The sequence below is a fragment of the Anser cygnoides genome, chromosome 15 (assembly GCF_040182565.1).
Source record: "Anser cygnoides isolate HZ-2024a breed goose chromosome 15, Taihu_goose_T2T_genome, whole genome shotgun sequence".
Taxonomy (NCBI): Eukaryota; Metazoa; Chordata; class Aves; order Anseriformes; family Anatidae; genus Anser; species Anser cygnoides.
The window spans coordinates 13815360-13840376 of record NC_089887.1 but is presented as its reverse complement, the minus strand read 5'-3'; the positions used below and the strand labels follow the sequence as shown (position 1 = coordinate 13840376).

At 39.1% G+C, this 25017-nt stretch overlaps 1 protein-coding gene across 4 annotated transcripts in view; it reads right to left on the bottom strand.

The window, feature by feature from the left end:
* CRAMP1 (cramped chromatin regulator homolog 1) overlaps window positions 1–25017 on the bottom strand; it is a 44559-nt gene that overhangs the window by 10843 nt on the left and 8699 nt on the right. For 3 of the 4 annotated variants that reach the window (XM_048063240.2, XM_048063241.2, XM_048063228.2), the window contains exons 3-14: window positions 20353–20546; window positions 18688–18841; window positions 16632–16715; window positions 14479–14527; window positions 10882–10967; window positions 10011–10134; window positions 8832–8913; window positions 6556–7821; window positions 4896–5073; window positions 2860–3041; window positions 1970–2044; window positions 628–709 (exon numbers count right to left, since the gene is read on the bottom strand). In XM_048063240.2, the coding sequence (XP_047919197.2) occupies window positions 628–709; window positions 1970–2044; window positions 2860–3041; window positions 4896–5073; window positions 6556–7821; window positions 8832–8913; window positions 10011–10134; window positions 10882–10967; window positions 14479–14527; window positions 16632–16715; window positions 18688–18841; window positions 20353–20546 (2556 nt within the window). The remainder of the gene's footprint in view (window positions 1–627; window positions 710–1969; window positions 2045–2859; window positions 3042–4895; window positions 5074–6555; window positions 7822–8831; window positions 8914–10010; window positions 10135–10881; window positions 10968–14478; window positions 14528–16631; window positions 16716–18687; window positions 18842–20352; window positions 20547–25017) is intronic. The other variant, XM_048063238.2, reaches the window with a different exon arrangement.

Below are 25017 nucleotides of genomic sequence, written 5' to 3'. Positions count from 1 at the left end.
TGGAGACAATTAAACAAGACTTAAATAGTAATGGAAGCTAACCAGTGCCTTACCACAAAAATGCAACAGTAAGCTCCGTTAGTTGAAGCTGCTTTCATTATTTTAAATGAGGATAACTTTTAAGCACTAGTGTTGATTTTGAGAGATTCAAGCCGAGATGAGACATTATCTTGAGACACTGTTCTCAAGAGTAGTGTAACAGCAGGAAAGGACAAATGGGCAGTATATTGCTTATACTGTATGAAATTTAAACAGTATCCCAAGTACTAGGAAAGGTTTATTACAAAATCTAAACAAATTATTACATCCTGTAGAAAAAAAAATTCTTATCTTAGTAATTTATTCCAAACAGTCTCCTTGTACAGACCTCCTCACTCTTCCCCATTTTCAGTGATGGGACAGGGAAGAAAAATAATTCTATTGTAACCATGACTTGCTTAACAATGATCCAGGACAACAATTCTGTCATCTTGTAGGAAGTGACTCAATCAATTGTTAAATGACTTTGTGGTTTTGAAAGGATATTTTCCTCTTATTACATAAGTTATTCCTTTATGCAGTATAAAGAGACACTTTCAAGTCCACCTCATGACAGCATAAAAGTAACAGAAGATACGTGGAACTCACCTGTAATAGACGAGTTGGACAGGATAGAAAAGGAACAGACATGTTGGGATGGATTTCCAGATGGCCTGGGGAGCAGAGTTCTCTATGTGACAGAAAAAACAATAAATCAAAACATATTCAAGCAGAGAACAGAGGGTAAAGCTGATCTTCTAAGGCATAAAAGTTCATGATACCCTCCAGAATAAGGAGCAGAGTATTTATACGGTGTGACTATCATCCAACAGACACGGCAGTAAAGTCTGTGCAATCTTGAAAAAGAAGCTACAGATAGGAATCTAGGAATCATGTTTCCTCTGTAAACTACCATAAAAGAGAATTTCCACACGGATAATTCTCAGACAAATGTGAATTAAAACTGAATTCCTTTCTGATTATTCTTGCAACAATTTTCTCTCAGTAATAATCTCTCAAGAAATTATAGAAGTGATCTTAAGGACTAGACTATGTACAAACTCATCTTCTGATCAGAGTTAAACAAGAATGAATTAAATAGGCAGTTGTATGTATTCCCGAGGCTTAAAAACAAATGGAATTGCACAGACCAGAGTATTTCACTACCAGAAATAACCTCTATGTAATTTCTAGGTCTCCTACACTTATACAGAGCAGAAGAGACCAAAGCGCATATTCACGCTTGGTAACTTCCTCTCTGCCAAACAGGTTTCCATTATTCTCTTTCTAAACTATTTCTTGTATGTTCTCCACCTGCCACAAGTCCCTCGAGCAAGTCTGTGGTTTCACAGTGCCAAAAATCTTTTTGCTAGGATTATAAAAGTAGTCTAAGTGGGCTTAATCCTTGCCAAACTCTTAAGATCCATGACAATAGGCTAATTCTCCCATAGATCTCTTTGAAAATTACATTTTTTCCCCTGTAAATCAGCGTTCTTTCAAGAAGATTTTGTTTTATTTCACTGCACTATTTATACCCATTCCAGTTTCACAGTCATTACTGAGTAGAAAGGTGGAAAAAACATCTAAAGGGAGATCTTGTTGCAGTAGCACTGACAGCTCTAACAATGACAGATCAGGAACATGAACATGCAGCTTGTGCCAGCAGGCCCAAACAGCAGTACCTGCTTTCAGATAAGGGTCTTTTTTATTCTTTCCCAAACTACCTCACACACTAGACTATTACTGTTGATATTCCTCATACAGAGGATATAGTATGGCTCATTACAACATAGACTTAAAAGCTGTTTCCTTCCGATATTTAGCTTTACTTTTCCAATGCATGTATGAGGGAAGTTCAGGTTTCTATTTCAGTTTAGCTCAAATCATTTTAACCTTACTGTTATCTGTTCAGGAACAAAACAGGCATTTTGCACTTCCAAATTATTCTGACCTGTACTACTAACGGCTTCCGCAAGTGCCTGTTCCGTAACTTCCTTGGCTTTGGCAAGAAGAAGTCTGACTGCATCTGGAGAAGAACAGGAAATCCATTAGGAAGTATCTTAAGCAGGTAGATGCAGAACAAATTATATCCTCAAATTCCTTTTTCAAAAAAACTGTAACGATTAATATACTGATTTGTATCAAACTGTGTAATATTTTTCTTTAAACTACCTTTAAGTTAAATACATCTCACTTGATTTTGATGTATAACACTAATATATGTATCATTTAACTGAAAGCTCCTCAAACACACAGTCCAGTAAAAGAAAAGCCTCATGGAATATGAAAACCCCATTTCCTTAACCCAAAAGTTAAGGCTTCAGATTCATATCCCAGAACTTCTGCTAGAGTAGTAACATTTTCCACCAGGACCGTATTATTTTTCTTGTTTTATGGGGACAAAACTTTTTCCCCCAAAAAAGCCATTTCACTACTTAACTACTGTAGCCTGATATGAAGCTGTTACTGAGATTGTATGTATAAAAATAAGTATTTCAATCAAATAGAGCAATGAGGTTGTATTAAAATCAGCTGCGCAAGAAGAAGGGTATCAGTTTTGTCAAGCCTTGCAAATATATTTTACTGGAGCAAATTAGAGAGTGAACCAGTTTCACCAGGTTGTGTGATGGCATTCAGGTCTGAAGAGGTGATGACACTTCAAAGCATAACCATGTAATCAAAATCTGACTAAGCTCGGCTGATACAGTTATGCTTAAGCATCACCAGACGCACTGCTTCATAAGGAAGCACATGTTTTCTGATGAAACAAAAAACTCTAATCCTACCGCAAGCCAGCTCAGGCACAGTATGCTACTTTTTTCATTTACCGATCTCACTTACACTGATTGTGTCTAAGTGCTGCCGGAAGGACAGCTCTGCTTCTTTACTAGGCAAGAAGAGTTTCCCATGGCGGCTGTTGGGTGGTAGAGTTGTAGGAACCGCGAAGAGTCCACCATCAGCGTCAGTGTTTCCAGAACTTGAAGGATTAGCCACCAAGAGAGGTCTAGGGAGGTTTCTTAAACCTAGAAGATTTCAGCGGCAATTTAAATTAAGTGAAAACAAGAAGAAAGCAGCTATTTACTAACTGAAGGATCAGATGGAGAGCTGAGACTTAGGTATTCTGGTTCTGCCACTGTCTGCGACCTCAAACAAATCACGGAACTCTCAACACTTCAGTTTTCCCACCTGTAAACTGGCAATATTTACGGGCTTCACAAGAACTGTGCAACCATTCACTTGCTTTGAAATCTTTGGATGAAGGGGCTTAAATGCAACTTTACACTACTAAAGGAAACAGAATCTAAGCACACAGTTTTGAACCCCAATATCAGCGTTGTTAACCAGCTTATCTGTTCAGTTTGTAGAAACGCTTGAAGGTCCTTCTGCTCTGTAAACTCTTCATCTACCTGATCCACTCCTTTTGTAGGGTGAGATAATACAAAAATAGATTCATTCTACAAGAAGTATTTTTTATTTAGACCTCTCCTCCATCCCCCACCCTTAATGTGGTAATTCAAAGTGCAACCTCAGTAAAATGATTCTGATGACAGAGAAGTGAAAAAGCAGGGATCATTTACCAAAAATACTTTTCAAAAGACGGAGTGTCTTAGAAATACATATGTCACGTTAAATAATGATACCTGGCCTGAGTAACACTTCTTTTACATTTAACTTCAAAACAAACAAAACCACACTGTATTATTTCAGTGCTGTGCAGGCATCCAGTTAGAATGAAAACCACTCTTGCTGGTATGTCATTATGAGATAACTAAGAAGTGTACCTCTCTTCCACAGAAGTGCCTGCTTTAGTTACAATACTGGGCTTCATTACAACAGACAAAAATGACTATTTTCACACTCAGTATTACACCCATGCTTGCCATGGAGATAACAGTGAGGAGGCAACAGTCGTCCAACTCACCCAGAAGCGGAAGAGGCAAAGCGGGCAATGATCCTCAGCAATGCCTGCTTCCTCCCTGGGCAGGAAAACAACACGGCACAAGCTTGGGCCATCCTAACACAGGGATGGTTATACACAACACTATTCCAGAAGAGTTTTGAAGAACAAACTTCACTTAATAAATAAACAGGAGGTGTTATTATCCTCCTATTTAAAAAGCAAAATTGCCACCTGCCATTCTACACTGCTTGTTTTTTTCCACAAGATAGTTAAAATTACAGCATGCCAGAAGATCTAAAAAGCAACTAAATGCAGAATAACAAATACATTTGTCTCTCCTGCCTGACTAGGAGTTAGAGATAATTGTTCATACGCAAGGTATTTTCTTAAAAGTCTGCAATGGGATGAACTAGTTACGTAATGATATTTTATAGATAAGTATTACAGATTATGTTCCATCACAGTTGTTTCACTCTTTTCTAAATCTCTTTGTATGACTCTTTTTAACCCTTGTTATTTTTTTTTCTCTCCTGCTAGCTGTGTGCCTTTTGTAAAGCTAACGGTTTGTCAATGCTTTCAGTTCTTCTGTAGAAGACACAATCTGTTTTCTTCATTTTCTACTGAGAAGGCCAAATCAACTTATCTTTATATATATAAAAAAAAAAGACAAAAAATGAAAATGCAGGTTGTACCTAGACGGACTTGGGACCTAAGTCTGTGAAGGAATGTAAGACTGAGTTGTGAGAGATTTTCTGGATTGTAAACGGTATTATTGACATGTATTGCTTTCCAAGATTCAAAGAAATACTGAATTTAGACAACCCTAAAGCAAATTAACATGTACCAGTGTTCTTAAGCAATTAAGTTCATAACAGTAGAATCCTCATTCTCCCAGTGTTACGTTATTGGAATGCATTCATCACGTATGAGGCATTAATGGTCTGATCTCTTGAAATATATTTTTACGAGTGTTCACCTGAGGAGCTGGAAGCAGCACCAGGAGAAAAAGTCTTGTTGTTGCGAAGGGCAGACTGATTCCGTGTGCAGCCTGGACTTCTGGTGCTGATGGCAATCACCTTCCCTGGAGGAGTCAGTGACTGCTCCTCTTGAGTAGGCTTTATAGGTGATGTGGCAACAGAGCTCATCTCAGGGGTCTAAAAATGTGAGTACATTAAATTAATATTGTGTATTGTTACAACGAAAATGTGGTTAAACTCATTCTACTTAGGAAACATTAACGGTGTTTTAGTACGTCAAATAGTACTCTAACCAATACCTCTGTACGTCTGTGGTGGAAGGCTGAAATTCCTCCAGTGAGCATTTAGCAGTGTTAAACACCATTGGTTCAATACCATTAATTTACGTTACAACCACGTTAACACCCAACAAGCTTCTTACATTGTGCTGCACCACCCCAGGGGGGAAAAAAAAAAAAAAGGCAAAGGTAAAGATGAAGATTTGTCACAGTAACAAAAGAGGGGTTGCTTTTAATTTAGTAGAAATTGTCCTAAACTCTAATAAACCAGAGACCTCTTCTGGATGGAAATACACCTGGACAAAAATATTTTGCTGTTAATTCTAACTGAATAAAGACGAATAGCTTTTAAAGTTTTTCCCATTCCCTTTCATATTTCATACTGTAACTCAAGAATTAAAACAGAAGCACATTGCAAGGTGCTTTACTGATTTTCCAGGCCTATCCAGTTGATTTCATTGTTGTTTATATGGTTTTCTAGAAAATGCTCCCTTTTTAAAGAATCTGTGTGTAACCACAGGCATAAAATTATCACCTAAGCTTGACTGCTATGCAATTTGCTACAGTTAGTTTTATGCTTGTAATATTAATTTAAAAGAATGAACCCCAGAACAGCTGACCATTTTGGCTTTGTTACATATTATCTTGAGAAAATTGTAGGGATCAAGACAAGAAAACCTTTCTCTGTTGAAGTACCCTGTGGCAAAAATATGATGGTTTGTATCATTATTTGATGAAACAGAGGATTTAAGAGATGAAACTTTCAAAAAAGTCTACAGTACTTTCAGTTAGGCAGTAAATACCATCCTTTTCCCTTGAATGTGTGTGTCACTCTTATGACATTCATTGACACAAGAAGTGCATCTCTCTTTCTGAAATACAGAGTATATACAGTGATATCTGACAAATAAAGCAAAAGGTTACTTCTTTTTATTGGAATATATGTTATGATGTATATCTAAAGTAATGCCAATCTTTTTCAGGTGTATGACTCTGCTTTGATTAAGACAAAGTATGCTGAAGTGATAGGAAAACATTTACAAAAAAGAACTACCTCGTATCACGGTTTTTGTTTGGAGTACTAACAGGAAAGAGAAGAGAAAGCGCCTACCGAAGTTCATGTCTGACCTTTTGAGCTCACTGTAATACTACCGAGACTGTGACTCATGCCAAACAAGAAACTAAAAGGCATTTTAGAAAATCAGGTGCAGCACACTGAGAAAAAGTCTACTCTGTAGCAATCTGTTTTGATTTTCTTTTTAAACATAGGAAACTCCTATTTTTTATTTACATTGATTTACTACGAAAACAACAGCAAGAGGAATTATTCCCCAGATCAAGTAAGAGTTTAGCATGTGGAGCATAAAGAAGAGCTACTTACTGGTTTGGGATTGACTTCAGTAGAGATGAGTTTTAAAAGGCAGTTTAGAAGTCTCTGCTTGTGAAAGGTGGTACATGCAGGAACAGCACTTGATTCAGACGTTTGCTCCCTAGCATCCTGGGTTTCTGGCTCCAAGACAGCCAACCAGTCATATTCCAGCTGCAACTTGTTCGGTTTGCCCATCATGAGGTAGACTTCAGCCAGCGTAAGGCTCTCGGAAGTTCGTAGACTCCATCCTTCTTCTCTAACTTGTTGAGAGAGCCGGCTTGCGTCATCCTTGAGAGACTTTGTATTAGATTGTCCCTGAGGTGGAGGTGGAAACGAGGAGCTCAGCTTCTCTTGAGAATCCTCCGTTACTGCATCTGTTATCTCCTTGGTACAAGCATCAAGCTGCTGACCCTGGCTGTGGCTAGCCTGAGCTTCGTATCTGGCTGGGCCACTGCTGGGTGAAGCCACACCACCTCTCAGTAGCTGTGAACAGGACTCAGATGTCTCTGTGCTCCTCCCACTTGGAAAAGCCACAGGAGAAGTATCACCAGCTGCTGGCGCAGAGTCTTTCCCATGCGGTTTGTCTGTGCAAGAACATTTCTCTGGGACAATCAGGTCCTGACAGGACTTCATGTACCGTGGGAATGGATCGAGCAGAGAGAGCTCCTCGACATCAGGGATCTTACTGCAAGCACAAGCTGTGCTGCACGATGCTGGTACAGTTGCTTGGTCACCAGCCAAGGCCTCCCTGCCTTCCACACAGAAGGCCGCTGAGCTCAGCTTCTCATGGTTCCCTCCTGGATCTTGAAGTCCAGAAAGTGGTTTGTTGAGAGAGTTAGTGATGCCAAGATTTGAGGCTGTTCCTTCTGCCAGACCAGACTCTGGGGAGCCATCTTCAGTGCCTGCAGGAACCTCAGCTGTGGGATGAGAGGTTCTGCTTGATTCTGTAGTGCTCTCTGCCCTTCCAACGCTCTTACCTTCTGTTCCCCGCGTGTATTTTAGTTGTCCCCTAGCTGTTCCCTGACCACTCTGTATACCTAGGATTTGTGCAGGGGGCAGTAAGTGAGAGTCTTTTGTGTTCTGTTTGCATTTGCCAGTTTCCTGCCAATGCACTGTGCAGAAAGCCTTGGAGTGAACCACTCTGGCTACCCCAGGCAGTGGAGTGAGTGTACAATTCTCTCCTGGAAAGAGATGGAGCATCACTTTCTCCTCTGAGAAGCTACCTCTTGATTCTGAGTCTCTGGAGTCTTGAAGCTGCCGTTCCTCTAGTGTTTTACGCTAAAAAAGATGCGTTAAAGACTACAACCACCATCTGTCCCCTCATAACAAGTATTTGACGGCCTATTTTGCAAGTAAGTTAGTAGCTGATCGAGGATATGTTCTCTATTCAGCACAGATATAAAGGCTCTAATCAGAAATTAGTCCTTCTGTGTTGATAAGGACCATATTGAAAACACAAGCACAAACTAAACCTACAGTCCAGAAGAAAATTTACTAGTCTCTGCTTCAAACAGCATTGCAATAGGAAAAGAAAATCATTGCATAGTAAAACAGACTCCCCTTTCTGCGCATCAGCCTTCATTTTACATATTTTGGCATCTTTAAAACTTCAAGTGCTATGTGAAACTTCTTCCAGGCTCACAAATTAAAAAAAGAAGCCTGAATTAGAGGACTAAGAACAGGATACAGCATACCAGTCAACAGGAAAATAAATGGCTGTTATCTCACAGCTATTCTCACGTCTGCTTCTACTCCTTGGATCAAAGTTCAGAGGTAGGGATATCTCTGTAACGAGTTCTGTGGCTCAGACAGCATATAAAAACTTAACAGGCAGCAGCAGCTACCTAAAGAAGAAGAAGCTTAAATGTTCCTTTGTTGAAACTGCATACAGCAAGTGGAAAGATCCATCCCCAATTTCTTTGCTGACATTGCAAATCGACAGTTATTATCCAGCCTTCTACAATGCAGCCACCCATCGGTGCTGAAACAGACCGCGCCCACTTTTTAAGGTAATGAAATAAAGGCAGGGAGCTTCATTTATTACTAACTAGTTTTTCAGAGGACCACAGCAGAGAAGAGTTGAGGTAAAAGTGAAATCCTGCAAGATTTTCCACAAAAGACTCCTTCACATTAGTGACGCTGAGATGCTGACCTCTGTTACTATTAAAGCACGAACTGGTAAATTTGTTAGGTAGACTCACATTTCTGATGTAAAGATGGACTTAGAACGGGAATGGAACTGCTTCCAGGACAGAGCACAGAACAGAGACTAAACAAGAAAAGGATACAATGCGTACTTCATGGAGAGCCCACTTCTGCTTCAGGAACTCAATGAGGCTGGAGACCTTCCGATGCAACTCCACAATCATCCTGTATGCAAGATAAAGCAGTGGAACGGATTAAAATGTCGGCAGAAATTCAAATCAGATCCCCAGTGCTAGAATGGGAATTAAGGGAAGAAACTGGTATTCTGTAACATGGCACAGAGAGCACAGCTACCACTCCCAAACTGTAAGAAAAAAAAACAACACAACAAAAAAACTGGCAAAAAATGGCAACATTAAAATGTAACTCACAACTGTGAAAGATCTGAAAGCCGATCAGATAAATCTGATCGCCGTGACTCAAGATACTAGTTTCTCCAGATGGAAAAAGATAGCAAGATTTCGCTAACCTGCAGTAGTGCAAGCAAGGCACAAAGCCATCAAATGAAATATACGAAAAGGAGGACAAAATACATTTACTTTTTTGCTCTGAAAGCATTTGGCAAAGTAAACATTACGCTGCAAACCTTCATTCTCCTCTCTGCATGGTATTTGGTCTCTTTCAAATGGAACATTTCAGTATAGTGAAATCAGCATCACAGAGGCCTGGTTGTTTTCTGCCCTGAGTTTTGGACCAGCCACAAGTACTAAAAGGAAAAATCACTGATGACACTGGAACAACAGCACCAACTACATTTTGCAGGGGGAAGTTAAGCTAAGTATCTTCCTTCTTGCTACCACTGTGTTGCATTTGACATATTTAGACTCCTTGCCTAAAAGGAGAGAAGATACCTCCAACCATTGTTTTACTTCCCTCCCCTGTGCCTCTGTCTCGTGGTATGTTCAATACAAACTTCAGTAGCACTAATGCTGCATATCTCCATTCTACTTGCACTCTGACACCTGGGTGCAAATGGCACGAAGTATATTCATCTCCAACTCTAGTATCTCCCATCATTACTCAAATCAAAAGGTATAAAGAATAATGCTAAACTAAACATCAAGTTCGACATCTCACTATCTACACAAATGATGTGCTCTGGTTGTACAAAGGCTTCAGACTAAGGACATTTAGGCAAACTGCATCATCAACTATGTACTGCCTAGATGTCACAGAGAATCCTGAAGGGAGAGCAAGATGATAGAGCACTTTCCCTGTACTTCACTGTTCTATACTCAGCACTAAAATCAGCTCTTCGTTACCTAAGTCGTGGATTCTGGGCGAGACTCTGCACTCGAGCCCATGCATGATTATTTCGTGGCTGCAACTCTACAGGAACCTTGAGAGGAAGACGTACTGGCTTCTGGTCCTCTTCATCACTAATGCCTGAAGGGAGGTAAAGCACAAAGGTCAAAGCAAGGAAAATTCAGGCAGAATGCTATATGCTCAATTACATGGAGGAAAAAAAAAGCATGACAGGTATCAGCACCATCTACAGATGACTTAGGCAACTCAGCTGCAGCAATGGAGGGAACTTGCTTCCTTAGATTAACTCCTGTTGCAATTTGTTGTTTTTTTTTTCCTCCCTCAGCCATTGCAGTAGTACTAGAGCTCCCAGCTGAGCAAGAACTGTCAAAATCATGTCGCTGGAAACTCCGAACAAGTACAACAGTAAAATATTTCAGATCTTTAAACTGCACTGATACTACTTATTGAGGGGCAGAGAAAAAGAGAAGTCACACAGCTGAACTGGAGAAGGTTAAAAAAAATTTAAATGCTCAGTGCTAAACAACATACTGCTCTTTATTTACTGGCACAGGAGGAAGACTGATTTTGGAATATAGTGAATGGAAACCTGGCAAAGCAGTAGTGATCTTGTCTGGTGTAGCTGCTTCCTCTGTAATTTCACTAGTATTATACACTAAGACTTAAAGAGGTCAGTGGATCTTAAAGTTAGTGGGATTACACAAACTAACGGGATTATGTAAAACAATAGGGATGTATTTGTGCCCAATACAAATGCAAAATAGCACAAATTCCCCTGCCAGTGATGCACACATCAAAACAGGCTTACTCTCATATTCTTCCAGCCATCTGTTAAAACTCTTTCACTTTTCAGCATCTTTTACTTACCATCTGGATCACAGAGTTTCTTCAAAGCCCTGCACATTGGAGCTTTGATACGAAGGTTTCTGCCTTTGTAACGAACAGTTGTAGCCCTGGATATATTGAAAGAGAAGTATTTACAGGCACCATTAACAAAAGTTTTGGAATATGTATCTATCAGTGACACACAGTCAAATACAATCATCTCCATAGAAATGAACAAAGACATTTAAGGATTTACAGTGCAGATTCACAAGGGCATTCAATCTTTTTTTTTATCACCTTACTTTTCTCCATAGAAATACTCCTCTTGTAACCCTCCTCTGCCAGACTTCCACAGAACACTGTGTCCTAGTATGCGTGCTAAGGGAGGGATTGTTATTATATACAGCAGACCAGAATTATGTTACTTTGGTTGGAGAATACCCTCAGATACAGCTTCTTCATAAAAGACAACTGGTTTTGCTTTAGTCTCCTCTTTACATTCCTAACATTATAACATATTTACATTCCGTTCATTATAAAAAACAAAAACAAAACAAACAAACCAGAAAAACAGTTTGAAGTTTTTAAAGGGTCTTCCAGTGGCATGGTGCTTTAACAGATGCTTATCTATGGTATTTGTTTCTTTTTTTTTTAAACACTCATGCACAAATCCCACAAGTTTACAAAGATATCCAAAATATAAATATTTTGTCTACTTTTTTTTTTTAATCAAATGTAAATAATGTTGCAAAAACTAAGCTAAATAAAAATTTTTCACTCCTAGAAGTGAAACAGAAACCTTTGCTCTAAATCTATTGAAAAGGGTTCCTGAGCAGTTCTTACACACTGCCCCAAAGCTTTGTTTCTTGTTACATATTCTAACCACACAACCCAGATACATATCATTACTGTAATAAAAAACTAGTAACAAAGACTGGTCAGATAGCGATTCAGATTCTCCATAGTTTCTAACCAAGTTTTTTTTCACAGTTGCCCAACTTAGTGTTTTTGAAAACTTCTTTAAGCAACTTGTGTGGGCCAGTGTTGTCCTGAGCATGCTGAACTACTCAGATCAGTTACAAAAGCTGACAGAACAATTCTTACATTCCCCTTGGACTTACAAATATCTAACCTTTGATCTATTTTCTGAAATATCGCTGATTCATGCAGCTACAACCAAACTAAAGGCTATCCACTAGCTTGATCTTACAAACTGTTGATGTTTTGAAGACACACAAGCACAGCACTGAATGGCCTTAGCTTCGCTAACCAAGAAAGGACGTTTCACACAAAGATTCTGCCATTATATTAAATAACCAGTTGATTAAATTTTCAAGCGCTCTTTACTACCTGTGACTGTGGTTATAAGCTTAACTAGGAATATTTTCAAGATGGTTTTGCTATGAGCATCTCAGTCATTTGCTTTTCATACACCACCCAATTATTATAGAAAGCCAGAGTTGATGTGTAACACAAGAAATATAAACACTGAATTAAAGTCAGTAATTCCAGGGTCTAGACTCATCCTGCAAACAAACTGCCAGATAGATCCTCACAGTTTTAGCTTCTCTTGATCTTTCTTACCAATCAAATTACGCTGATGTTTACCTGCTTCGGGAGATTATCACATGTTCACATTCCCTATTCTTAATCTCTAAACAACCACTTCCATAGTGACTAACTGTACAAACTGCATTGTACTTAGAGGGAGGGAAGGAGTATCAGACTTGAAAAAAAAATGCTAGGAACTGACAAAAAAAAGAAAAAAAAAACTGCTTACAAATAGACAGAGTGGTCACAGAATTCAAATGCCACCGAGCAAGATGAAGGAAGAAGTTTTATATAATGGGTTACATGCAATTGGTTTGCTTGAGGAGAAACAGGGCTGCCCTGCACATGTAGGGAATTAATTCAGATAGTGCAGGCATGCCGGTGCTAACAAGGATGAAAATGTGAGCATGTTTCCTTGCACAGTTTATTCCGGTACGAACAACAAGGTTTCCGAACAACTAGGGTAAGAGATGCAGGAGAATAAAGGAAACAAAGATGCATCTTCCACATTGTGGAGAAAAAGCCTATGCAAGAGCAAGTGTTTCTGAACTGCCCAAGAATGTTAGAATTTATGAGCACTACATTTTGGGTAGAAGATGACTAGTATTTATATTTTCAACTGGAAGGACTCTGACTTTCAAAATGGCTTGTTACAAGACTAGATTTTATAGAACAAACACTTAGCCTGCATACAAATTATTAGCCCTCATTAGCAATTTGAGTAACTAAGGCCTTAATAATGTCAAGTGCTAGAGTAATACTATAGCTTGCTAAAAGTCTCCTTTACTATGGTTTAGTCTATTTGGATGACACAGTACTAGAAAAGCTCTCCAGTACAACAAAGAGGGACCAAAATGACTGCCTATACCCTGAACTCCAGATGTACAACAAGTTAACTTCTTAGGGAAAGAAGGCTCGGCCTAGGCCATTTTAATGGATAATTCCAATTTAAGCAATTTGTTTAAAATATTATTTCATTATATGAAAAAATTTACTGGTAAGATTTTCTTAATTGTACAAAGCCCAAACTAAATGAAAATTTCTGTTCTAATTTCAAACTTCGTAATTAACAAAAGAATGAACAAGTGATTTCAAAAACAATGACATTCAAGACCTGCAACACAACAGCACACTGTACAGAGTGCAGCTCTCGGGAGAACAAAAGCTAGTAACTGTAAGGCACTCACTTGGGAACTCAATTTGTGAGCAATCAAGGTGCAACACCAAGTAGCCATTTTATGTAAGGTAAAGTCAAAAAGTCAGCAGCTCTCTCCTATTGTTTACAGTAAAGTTTACTTCATTAATAATTTGCTACAATAATGTATCCTAGAAGGACAAATGCCAATAATAAAAAGGGATATGTAATAGACAAAATGATGCTGTTTTCAAATCTCTTCTGAAGACGTGTTTAGGACAAACCAATGTCTGCTGAGCAGCTACAATTTGGAAGAAATTAAGTTTAATGATCACACTCCTTAACAACAGCTGTTGAAAGATATTTCACTGTAGAATCCACAGACTATAAAAGCAAGACTACTTTAAAAAAATGTCCAAATATCAGATAGTTCCCTCATTTTGTATAGTATGGCAACTTCTAACCAGTTCTGTATTCTAAAACTACATTGTCATCAAAAAGGAACCCCCACTGCCCATAATTCATTCTTGAAGTGAAAGAGACTACTCATCCTCAAATAAAGTAGACGCAGAAGTGACTAGAGGGCTGTGGCCTACAGCACACTGGAAGTGCTGTTGCATGTCTGAAAGTCAGGATTGAGGAGCACTGTTGGCAAAACTTTTGGAGATGAACTATATTCCCTATACTTAATCAAGGTATTTGTAATGCCGTAACTTCTGTAAATAATTCTCTTTTAATGAATTTCTTAAAGCTCACCTATCCTTTCTTACTAATTAATGGCTTCATGGAAAAAGGGAGAGAAAAAAAAAATACAAAAGAAACTAAGAATATCAAATGTCAAACTCCAGCTCCAAAAACGTAAAAATAGTACCCTAGACTCCGGATGATGAATCCTACAATTAAGCTGATGAACAATCCAGTTTTATGAGTTTCAAGAATAACTTATTACTTACCCAGCCTGAATGAGCTCATTGAGTTTAGCTGCATTTTTGTCATCCATACCTTTACATGAAAAAGGATAAAATAGTAAATTAGAATTTGAAGTGATATAGTCATGACCGTTATTACTCTATTTTCATAATATACAAGCTTTACACAGTCCTTGCCTTGCCATGAAAATTACATTTTACTCAAGGATTAAGTGACTGTAGCTTAGGTGCTACAGACATAGATTCATAGAATGGCTCTGGTTGGAAGGGACCTCAAAGACCATCCAGTTCCAAACCCCCTGCCGTGGGCAGGGATGCCACCCACGAGATCAGGTTGCTCAGGGCCTCATCTAACTTGCTCTTGAACGCCTCCAGGGATGGGGCATCCACAACTTCACTGGGCAACCTGTTCCAGTGCTTCACCCAGGCTGCTGTGCGTTACTCTGACACTGAAGTGTTAAAAGAAAAGCTTCCTCATCTGCCTGCTCAATCTCTGTTGCTAAGGCACCACAGCATAATGAAAGAGCACTAAGCCTTCACAGCTCTCGATGCAATAAAAAGAAAGTAAATATAAATAATAAAATGCACATATAACCTACACCTTTCTTCTATGCACTATACTTAACATTTTAAAATAACTTGATTTCTATTCTCTGTGCTATGCCCAAACCTATTTACTGAACAATTACCCTCCCTCTGGCAATACTGAAATCATTCCTGACATGCTTTTAATTCTCCGTAGCTCTACGTAAGGCATCCCTATTTCTGGGAAAACAGTACTGGGTGAAAACCACAAAAAAAGGAGAAAGAAACTACTTTCACCAGCTGTAGAAAAGACCTCTCATAAGCTAGGTGTAGAGGCTTGCTGCTCAGGTCCATTTGGTCTTGAAGAGACTAGAATTTTTCAAGTGGGTAAAACGTTTAACTGAGTACCAAAGTTATAAAAAGACAGAAGCACAGAGTATGCACGCATTGCCATGGTGACTGTGTAAAACCTCGCTCCCAGTCAGAGCCAAGGAGGGTCTGCTGATTCTTTTAACGCAAGTTGTGGAAAAAGGGAATAACCACTAATACTAATTTATACTGGCAAGGCCATCTATCTTGCTTCTGACCATCTTGTTACTAACAGCTCAAAATTGCTTCTCCAAGATGAATTAACATAGTGGAGATCTTTGAACAAACAGAATAAAGTCAGTATGAACGTTGAAAATAGCCTAGTTCATGATGCAGTACAATGAAAACCCATGTGAGAAAATAACCTAGCAAAAAAAAAATCTGCAAAAGTATCGCAATTGCTTCAGGAGTTGTACACGTCCACGACTTTCTCAATTTTTTTCCACTTTGCAACTAGCTTGAGTTCACAAAGAAGTAAAGTTATTTTGATGACTTTCCACCTCTCACAAATCAAGTGAAATGTAGTACTTTGATCTAACACCAACTCTACAAAAACCTGGGGACAAATGAAAAAAATACACAGAAAATACGGTATACATGAAGGGACTGGAGCATACAATGCTCTTCTGCTTTGCCCATTCTCCAAGCTGGTCACATCAGAGCTCCCTCTAGTCTGGAAGCCATGAAGATCATGCCAATGTAGTACTAAGCCTGATACCAGGGACCTCGCTAACGCAACTGATCAGCTTCCAGAAGCCAGGGGAGCAGAGGTTAAGGCATATACTCATCCATCTACACTCGTCCTTATGGACAAAGCCAGCCTCTGGGATGGACAAGGTCAGAATGCATTCTGGTTAGCCAGTAAGGTTATTATTTCTGATTATGATTTGTAACGCTTTTTCATCTTCAGTGTTCGTTGTTATTTAATGATTTAGATACTGACTTAGAGGACGGTACCATCCCAGATTTTTACTGTATAGGCAGAAATACTCGTGAGTGCAAACACTTTTCAATAATAAAACAGACGGATAACCTAAACTGCATATACATTTACCTGTCACCTGTGCACTGCATTCCAGATACCAAAAGCTAAAGAAATCTGTCAAAGAAAAAGGGGACTCGTGCAGTTGACTAAGAACGTCTTTAAGAATACACTTAACGAAAAATAATACTACTACACAGACTACTGCCATAGAATACAATGAACACAACCTCTTAATAACGCAACACTTCTGATTCTACCATATAAAAATAATTTTCCGTCAGAGGAAATTCATACTTACATCCCCCGATCTTTTTCCTTAATTCCCCGTAGCAGATTAAGCCATAAAGCTCCAGGGATGATTTTTTCAGCCCTTGAGAAAACACTGAAAAACAAAACAGGTACAAGTCAGATGACATTATCCACACTGTAGGTATTCACTTCAACACTGAAAATTAAGAGTATTCTGTGAAAAGATGAAATGATTCATATTTTCTGTGATGAGACAAACATCTTATTGAAGGTAAGCCTAAGTGGTTTCCCAGAAGTTAAACAAGCATCCAATAGTTCAATATGCAAAATAGAGCTAATTCAGTTGCATCGACCTTAGTATCACAAAACTGTTCACAATTTCTAAGGGAAACATACAGATGCTCCCCAGAAAACGCATACAGACCTCTTTGTTATATGAAAATTAAGAAGTCTGAAATTTCCAGAAGACTCATACTGGCTTTTGTGCATAAGAATGCACCTCAGAGATTTAATGCAAATTCTAGATTCCATGTCTTTAGGAGTGTCATTCCCTCTCCCCCCTTCTCATCAACACACATCGTATAGACATTATTATTTCTAAAAGATCTAGAGTATCCATAACAGCACTGACAGTCTAGGGACCAAACAGTGGACAAGGAATTGGCTGGATGGACGCAGCCAGAGAGCTGCGGTCAATGACTTTGTGTCCAGGTGGAGGCAGGTGACGAGTGGTGTCCCTCAGGGATCTGTCCTGGGACCGGTGCTGTTTAATAACTTTATCAATGACAGATAGCAGGATCGAGCACACCCTCAGCAAGTTTGCAGATGACACCAAGCTGAGTGGTGCAGCTGATACACCAGAAGGAAGGGATGGCATCCAAAGGGACCTGGACAGGCTGGAGAAGTGGGCCCATGTGAACCTAATGAGGTTCAACAAGTCTAAGTGCAAGGTGCTGCACCTGGGTGGGGGCAATCCCAGACATGAGTGCAGACTGGGGGAAGAACTCACTGAGAGCAGCCCTAGAGAGAAGGTTTTACGAGTTCTGGCAGACAAAAATCTCAATACAAGCCAGCAGAACACACCTGCAGCCCAGAAGGAGAACTGCATCCTGGGCTGCATCAACAGAGGGGTGGGCAGCAGGTCGAGGGAGGTGACTGTGCCCCTCTGTTCTGCCCTTGTGAGGCCCCAAGTGGGGTCCTGCATCCAGGTCTGGAGCCCCCAGCACAAGAAGGATGTGGGGCTGTTGGAGTGGGTCTAGAGGAAGGCCGCGAAGATGATCAGAGGGCTGGAGCACCTCTCCTATGGAGAAAGGCTGAGAGAGCTGGGCATGTTCAGCCTGGAGAAGAGAAGGCTCTGGGTAGACCTCACTGCATCTTTTCAAAACTTAAAGGGCGCTTATAAAAAAAGATGAAGAGTAACTTTTTGCTCGAACAGGTAGTGACAGGACACAGAGGAATGATTTTAAACTGAAATAGGCAAGATTTAGACTAGATGTTGGGAGGATATTCTTCTCTCAGAGGGTGGTGAGACACTGGCACAGGCTGCCCAGAGCAGCTGCGGAGGGCCCCATCCCTGGAGGTGTTCATGGCCAGATTTGATGAGGCCCTGGGCAACCTGATCTAGTGGGTGGCATCCCTTCCCACAGCGGGGGGGTGGAACCAGATGATATTTAAGTTCCCTTCCAACCCAAGCCATTCTATGATTCCATGAAGAAGTGCAAAGTAGTGCTGAAATCAATATTCTTAATGAAATTATGCTTGACTAACATTTAGGTAGCTGTCCTCAAAGGTCTGGTTCCTGAGAATAAAAAAACATTTAACTGAACCTGTTTTTTCTTCTCAATATTAATAGTAGGATCAGCATTTGTTATGGTGTGGTGAACTAATATAAAAGCAATGACACTAATACCATTTTTAATAAGTATTTAAAAAAAAGAACCTCGGTATGGTCATGTTAACAAACATATAACATATTCACAGATATCCTATTCAGTACTTACTTTTTCATTTCCTTCATTCCTACCCTCCACCATGGTACTAAAAGGCAGGACTCCAACACTCACAAGACTGAGCTCTACACTAAGCCCACTTCATTGCATACTAACCATTATCAAAGTCAATGTACTTTGAAATCTTGTGCCAGGTGCGGTAGTAGAAATGGCGGACCTGCTCTTTATTCTTCACCATGCTTGCTGGCTTGCCTTTCTTCTTGTATTTCAGGGCGATGTTGTTCTGGATAGCTTCAAAGTCCTTTCCATGCTGAAGAATAAGTAAAACAAATCTAAATATTCATAACCAAACTTATCCCTTGTCATAAGACAACTGAAACAACACGAGGGATTTTGAGGTTCTTTGTGGGAAATTAGATCTCAGTGGTCATAAACAAAAGTCTCGGTTATCAGAACTCAACAGCACAAGAATAACAATGTTTTCCTTTATGTTATATAAAATGTATTATAGATGCCAAAGAAATTACATTTTCTTGTGTTTTTTTTTTTCAAAATAAAGAAATGTAAGTTGCTAAAAACCTTTTAAAAGGCAACTTTACTCAAATGCACTGAGTACCAGAATTGAAAATACTGACTTTCTCACTTAGCTTTCTTCACTTTCCACAGCATTTTTCCTCTCCTCTGTCCTACCTTCATTTCTGACTGGGGCAAATGTTATATTTAATAGCTTCATTTTTATTTACAGTAAATTTCATATTCAGGTTATTAGTGGTACAAAATTTGAGTTTGTAATAATAAAGAAGAGTTGTTAGGTTTTGATTGTTTGTTTTCTTGTTTTGTTTTTCAAACAGAAACAGAAAACACCCTTTTACACTACAAGTTATTTAGAAGCTTATTCTCAGGGTAAAAAGAAGACACCTAACTGTCCCCTTAAATTATTTAATTCTCATAAAATCCCTGGAGTCCAAAAAAAGGAAAAAATAATTTTAAGAACATTACTACTGAATTCCTGTATCATAAAATTTCTCAAAATTCAAAAACACTTGATTTAAGTAGGACTACAAAGTATGAAAACCTCTTTGGAAAGGTAACAGCACAAAATGAATGAAAGCAGAAAAACAAACATGTTCTTTCAGTGATGGAGGGACTTAAAAGAAAACAGTTTAATTGTTCGTTTTTTTCCACAAAATATACACATGAATCACGCTTACCACTAAAAAAAAAAAAAAAACAAGCCCATAAGTATTTCTTGTTTTCCCCTTTAGCATCTGTTTTTGTAACAGAAGTGCTCTTAAAAATAATTGTAAGAACAGGACAACCAGGAACATATTGTATAAAACATATGAGACAAAGAGTTAGATGATCTAACTTTTCCTTGTCTCTCAACCCTAGTACTGAAAAGGCTTAAGCCTGCTTATCCTCAAAACACTACAGTGCCTGCAACAGGTTAAAAGAAAATGTATTTTCTTATTTGCTAATATTACAACATGAGTGTGTTGCTTTTCAAAGTTGAGATGGGGATTTGTTTTTTTCATACTTGAAATAGAACCATAATAAAAAATGTTATTATTAACATTCGTGAATAAAACTCACACATATATTTCCAATGTATTTCAGAAAAAAAGCTTGACAATTTTGAAAGGTGGCTTTTGATCCACAGCTGTTGTATAGCCAACTGCATAGACACATATATATGCACAGACAAATGCAATATATGCATACGGGTGGTGCTCTTGCAAATCCCAATTAAATCAACATTCTTTAGGAATATCCACATACCAAATTAAGCCATCTAAGCTGGTTATTTTCCTCTACATGTACCTCATACAATCCCTCGAAGAAAGTATTTTTGTCCTCTGTGCTCCACGATTCCCACTGACGTCTGACCTTCTTTCCTTCCTCCTTCTCTCCAGCTGAGGAGCCCAGGTTCCTTGCTGCTGACTTGGAATTTGCAGTAGGATTGCTGGGAGGAATTCCTGATGTGCCACCAGATGCAGATCCTCCATTATCTGCTGCTGCAAAAAACACAACTGGTGTGAATATTAAACCAATATCAGGATTCACGTATAAGGAAGGAACTAAGCCCACCTAGGAAAATTACAAGGATAATTCAAGCTATCCCAATGACGGCAAGTCCCAATCCCTCTTCGTAGCACAGATTCTGATGCGACTTTTGGAAAAAGGCACAGAAGTGTAATCTTGATTCTATGCTTGTCAGTTGTCGGCACCCCGAAGAACCTAATTCAGGGAACCATTCAGGGAATGATTCAGGAATTTGCTGTTTTTGCAAGTAGTGAAGAAGAAAGATTGGAAGCTCCAATAGCTGTGTATAACGCAACAAGATTCCCCCCACATTAATTCCAAAGAATAAAATATCTTTGAAAATCACCTCTGGAACGGTAAGTCTTTTGAAGACCATTTAATCATTACAAACATTATCATCCAACCTTAAATACGTGATTTATTCACAAGAGAAATCAAACCAAGCATGGTATTTGGTTTGACATTGTAACAGATTATCAGAATCCAGAAACCAGGGAGACAGCCCAACGGAGCATACTCCATTTTTTCCATGAAAATGTAAGCACTCAATAACTTACACTTCAAAAATACATTTTCTCCAATTTTTCTGAGAATTAGGATTTGACTGCCTTTACCAGTGCAGGATTGTACTTTATAAAACAACATCATTTCAACATTCAACATACATTTCTTATTATAAAGAAAGCTTATTACTGTTTCCATTTATACAGATAAACGATAATGGCAATAACTGGACATAGGCCCAGCTCGTGTAACACAGCAGTCCCAACTAGTTTACCAGACTTTTATATGCATTTGCGCACAAAGCATTCTATGCTAAGAATTGAAAAGAATCAGAACAGCTTGGGTGGGAAAGGACCTTCAAGATCATCTGGTTCCAACCCCCTGCCATGGGCAGGGATGCCACCCACTAGACCACGTTGCTCATGGCCCCGTCCAACCTGGCCCTGAACACCACCAGGGATGGGGCATCCACAGCTGCTCTGGGCAAACTGTTCCAGTGGCTCACCGCCCTCACAGTAATGAATTTCACCCTCCTATCTAATCTAAACATACCCTCTTTTAGTTTAAAGCCATTACCCCTTGTCCTATCACTACGCCCCTGACAGAGTCCCTCCACAGCTTTCCTGTAGCCCCCTTTAGGTACCAGCAGGCCGCTGTAAGGTCTCTCCAGAGCCTTCTCTTCTCCAGGCTGAATTCCCTCAGCCTGTCTCTATAGGAGAGGTGCTCCACTCCTTTGATCATCTTCGTGGCCCTCCTCTGGACTCATTCTAGTAGGTCCACGTCCTTGTGCTGGAGGTCCCTGACCTGAACACACGGCTCCAGGTGGGGTCTCACAAGAGCAGACCATAGGGCGACAATCACCCCCCTTGACCTGCTGGCCACGCTGCTTTTGGCGCAGCCCAGGATACATTTGGCTTTCTGGGCTGCAAGCACACATTGCTGGCACAAGTTGAGCTTCTCATCAACCGACACGCCCAGGTCCTTCTCCATCAGGGCTGCTCTCAATCCATTCTCTGCCCAGCCTGTGTCTGCGCTTGGGTTTGCCCTGTCCCAGGGGCACAACCTTGCACTTGGCTTCAGCTCAGTTATCTTTTGAAATTCAGTTATGTGAAGCAGTTTGCGTACCTGACAAAGTCTGTGTTAATTATGGAAGTACAGAATTTCTATTTCTTGTTCAATAGCTAGGATATCCCAGTTTGATAATCCTGAATTATATTAAAATGCAAAAGAGTATCAGAAGAATCAACTTTTAAAGGCTTGCTCCGATTTAAAGATTTGAAAGACTTGTATGTAAATCTTAACTGTAGGTATACAGTTGCATTTCAAAAGGAGTTCCTTGAGACTATAAAACCATACTGCTCTAAATCCTAGAGCAGCAGTATGTTCAAGCAACAAAGTATATAGGAAACAAAATTTAGAACAGAGTAAAATGCATGAAAGCACCCTTTTCCTGCAATAAATATATACCTGATATTAATTATGATATTGTGACCATTTTAAGGTTATTTTTTATTTCCAAGAACTGTTATTTCATCCTTTCAAAGAAAATTACTGCCACCACAGAGAAGCAAATAAGGCAAAGCATGAAATAGAATCACATAACTATAAGAAAATTCACCTAAAACAATTCTGGGGAAAACAACCAACCAACCTTCTCTATTTCCTAAAGCCTTCATCAGTGACTCACAAAATAACTCAAAGTTAAGCAATTTAATTTTGATACTGTGAAGACAACGTTAAGCAATTTAATTCTGATACTATGAAGACAAGTCTTTAAAAAAATAATTAGAAAGATCTGAGGCACTTTAACAGGTGGCTGAGAAGATAAACAGCTCTTTGTAAGACCCCAAATTGCTTCTGTCCTCTGCAAATGTGAGACCGGAACATCACAATTTGCACGGTAAATACAAATCTTAATATTTAAAATTTCTGGTCAAGAAAGGTGAATACATCAGTCTTCAATCTCAATGTACAACATCCTGTTGCTGCAAGCTCCCAGTGCAAAAGACCATCTTCATCACAAGACATCTACGGATTTCTACTGCGCAGTTACTCTTCTGATAGCAGACCTCTAACTTTCTGGCAAATCGTTTAGAGGAACCACCTGTATGTATAGAACTATACCTATCTATCTACGTACAGGTATTATATATATGGGGATCTAGATAGATATAGGTATATAGATGTATTTTATTTTTTAATTATCTGTGTATACATGATCAAGTAAAAACCTAAGGTCAGATGCTGTAACTAAAGATTTTATCAAGGATTTTATAAAGATTGTACAGCACAATTGGTACACAAAGTTTTCATAAAGCGTTTTTAATAGAAATTTAAGATGCAAAACCATCAGAAAGGACTTCAAATTCTAGTGAGACTATAAAGTTCAGCAGATTTCCACTTAGCTGAATGTAAAAGATGAAATTAAAAGAACAATTCTATTGAGGATCCTCCCCTCAGGACACGCTAAGGAAGGACTGCACTGATCCAGCTTCTACAAAGGATACGTAGCTCAATATTGCTCCTTCATTCCTTTAGGTTTACTTGCTATTCTACAAGACAGACTCCTGGAATTACAAATTGTAATCCTGGGAAGTTCATCACATTCTTTCTTGTTTTAAACACAAATAAATCACTATCCAGAGAAACGTTTACAGTAACGTGTGAAGATTTAAAAATTCTAATATCTTGTTACCTCCGCAGAGATCTTACACGCCATTCAATTACTCCAGGAATAAAGGACTTAGCTCTACCATGTGTTTGCAGTATCTTCCTTGCTACTGTGCACAGTAATATCTACCCCTGCGTTACCACAATCCACTCTGCAGCTTACTGGATCTCAGTGAGGAAATGGAATGCAGTGTATTCTAAAACATAACATAAAAAAAATGAGGATAAAAGGCAAAAGTAAAAATAGTCATACATTATTACATCTCACACTATAAATTCATTGTTTCAATCTTACTGTATGAGATTCTTGTAATATGCAAAACAGCTAACAAGTTTCCATCCCGTCACTAATGACAGATAATAATCATCATTAAATCCCAACAACAGATTATTTAAAATTTAACTAATGCATTAAAACAAAAAGGTCCATCGAGGCCAGCCGTACCCAAGAATGCTGCAAAACTGCTGGAGAGAGGAAGGGAGCTTACTCAAACAGTCCGGTTAGGTGCTTCTCCTACATAAAGACATTTATGTGAGATCACTGCAGACAAGACAAAGACAAGACAGTTATCGTCGCTCTGCCTACTCAGCCTGCATTACCCAGTCACAGGACTGGACATCTCCACAGCCACGCCAAAACAATTCCTTCTTTTCACTCCAGGATGCAGGGGGATGCTAGCTCCTGCATATGAGGTACAAAGCAGCAAGTTTGGATGCGTAAGTTCTCAGTGTTTTCACTCATCTTTCAATCCACAGTTTGCAAAAACATCAAGTTTCTATACTTGGTGTTTGAACTCTAACCCCTAACAAGACCACAGATCAGAACATCAATGTTTCAGACTTTTGTTCCAGTAATCTAGTATTGTCTATTAGAACTTCTCATATCTGTGAATATAGGATCATCTCGAACTATTTTTTCTGTAGATGAAGTTGTCTTCATAGCTCTAAGAAAAATGCAAATACTTGCAAAAAAAATAATACAAAGATATTTAAAGACCGCAGCTTACGATCTGGTATGAAAGTGACAAACGATGGAACACTGCATATATATGCAAAAAGCAAATCACGGTGAGTATCAGTGTCTTATCCTGACTATAATCACAAGAAGTTTTTCCTCCTAGGCTGTAGGTAGCATCTCTGTGTTTACTCTTCAATTTTCTACTCGCAGCTCTTACATGCCAGCTGATTAGTATCTTACAGATTCTAGAAGCTGGCATGCAGCAGTTAATCCCCACTACACTCATGTATCTCAACATGCAGCCTGGTTTC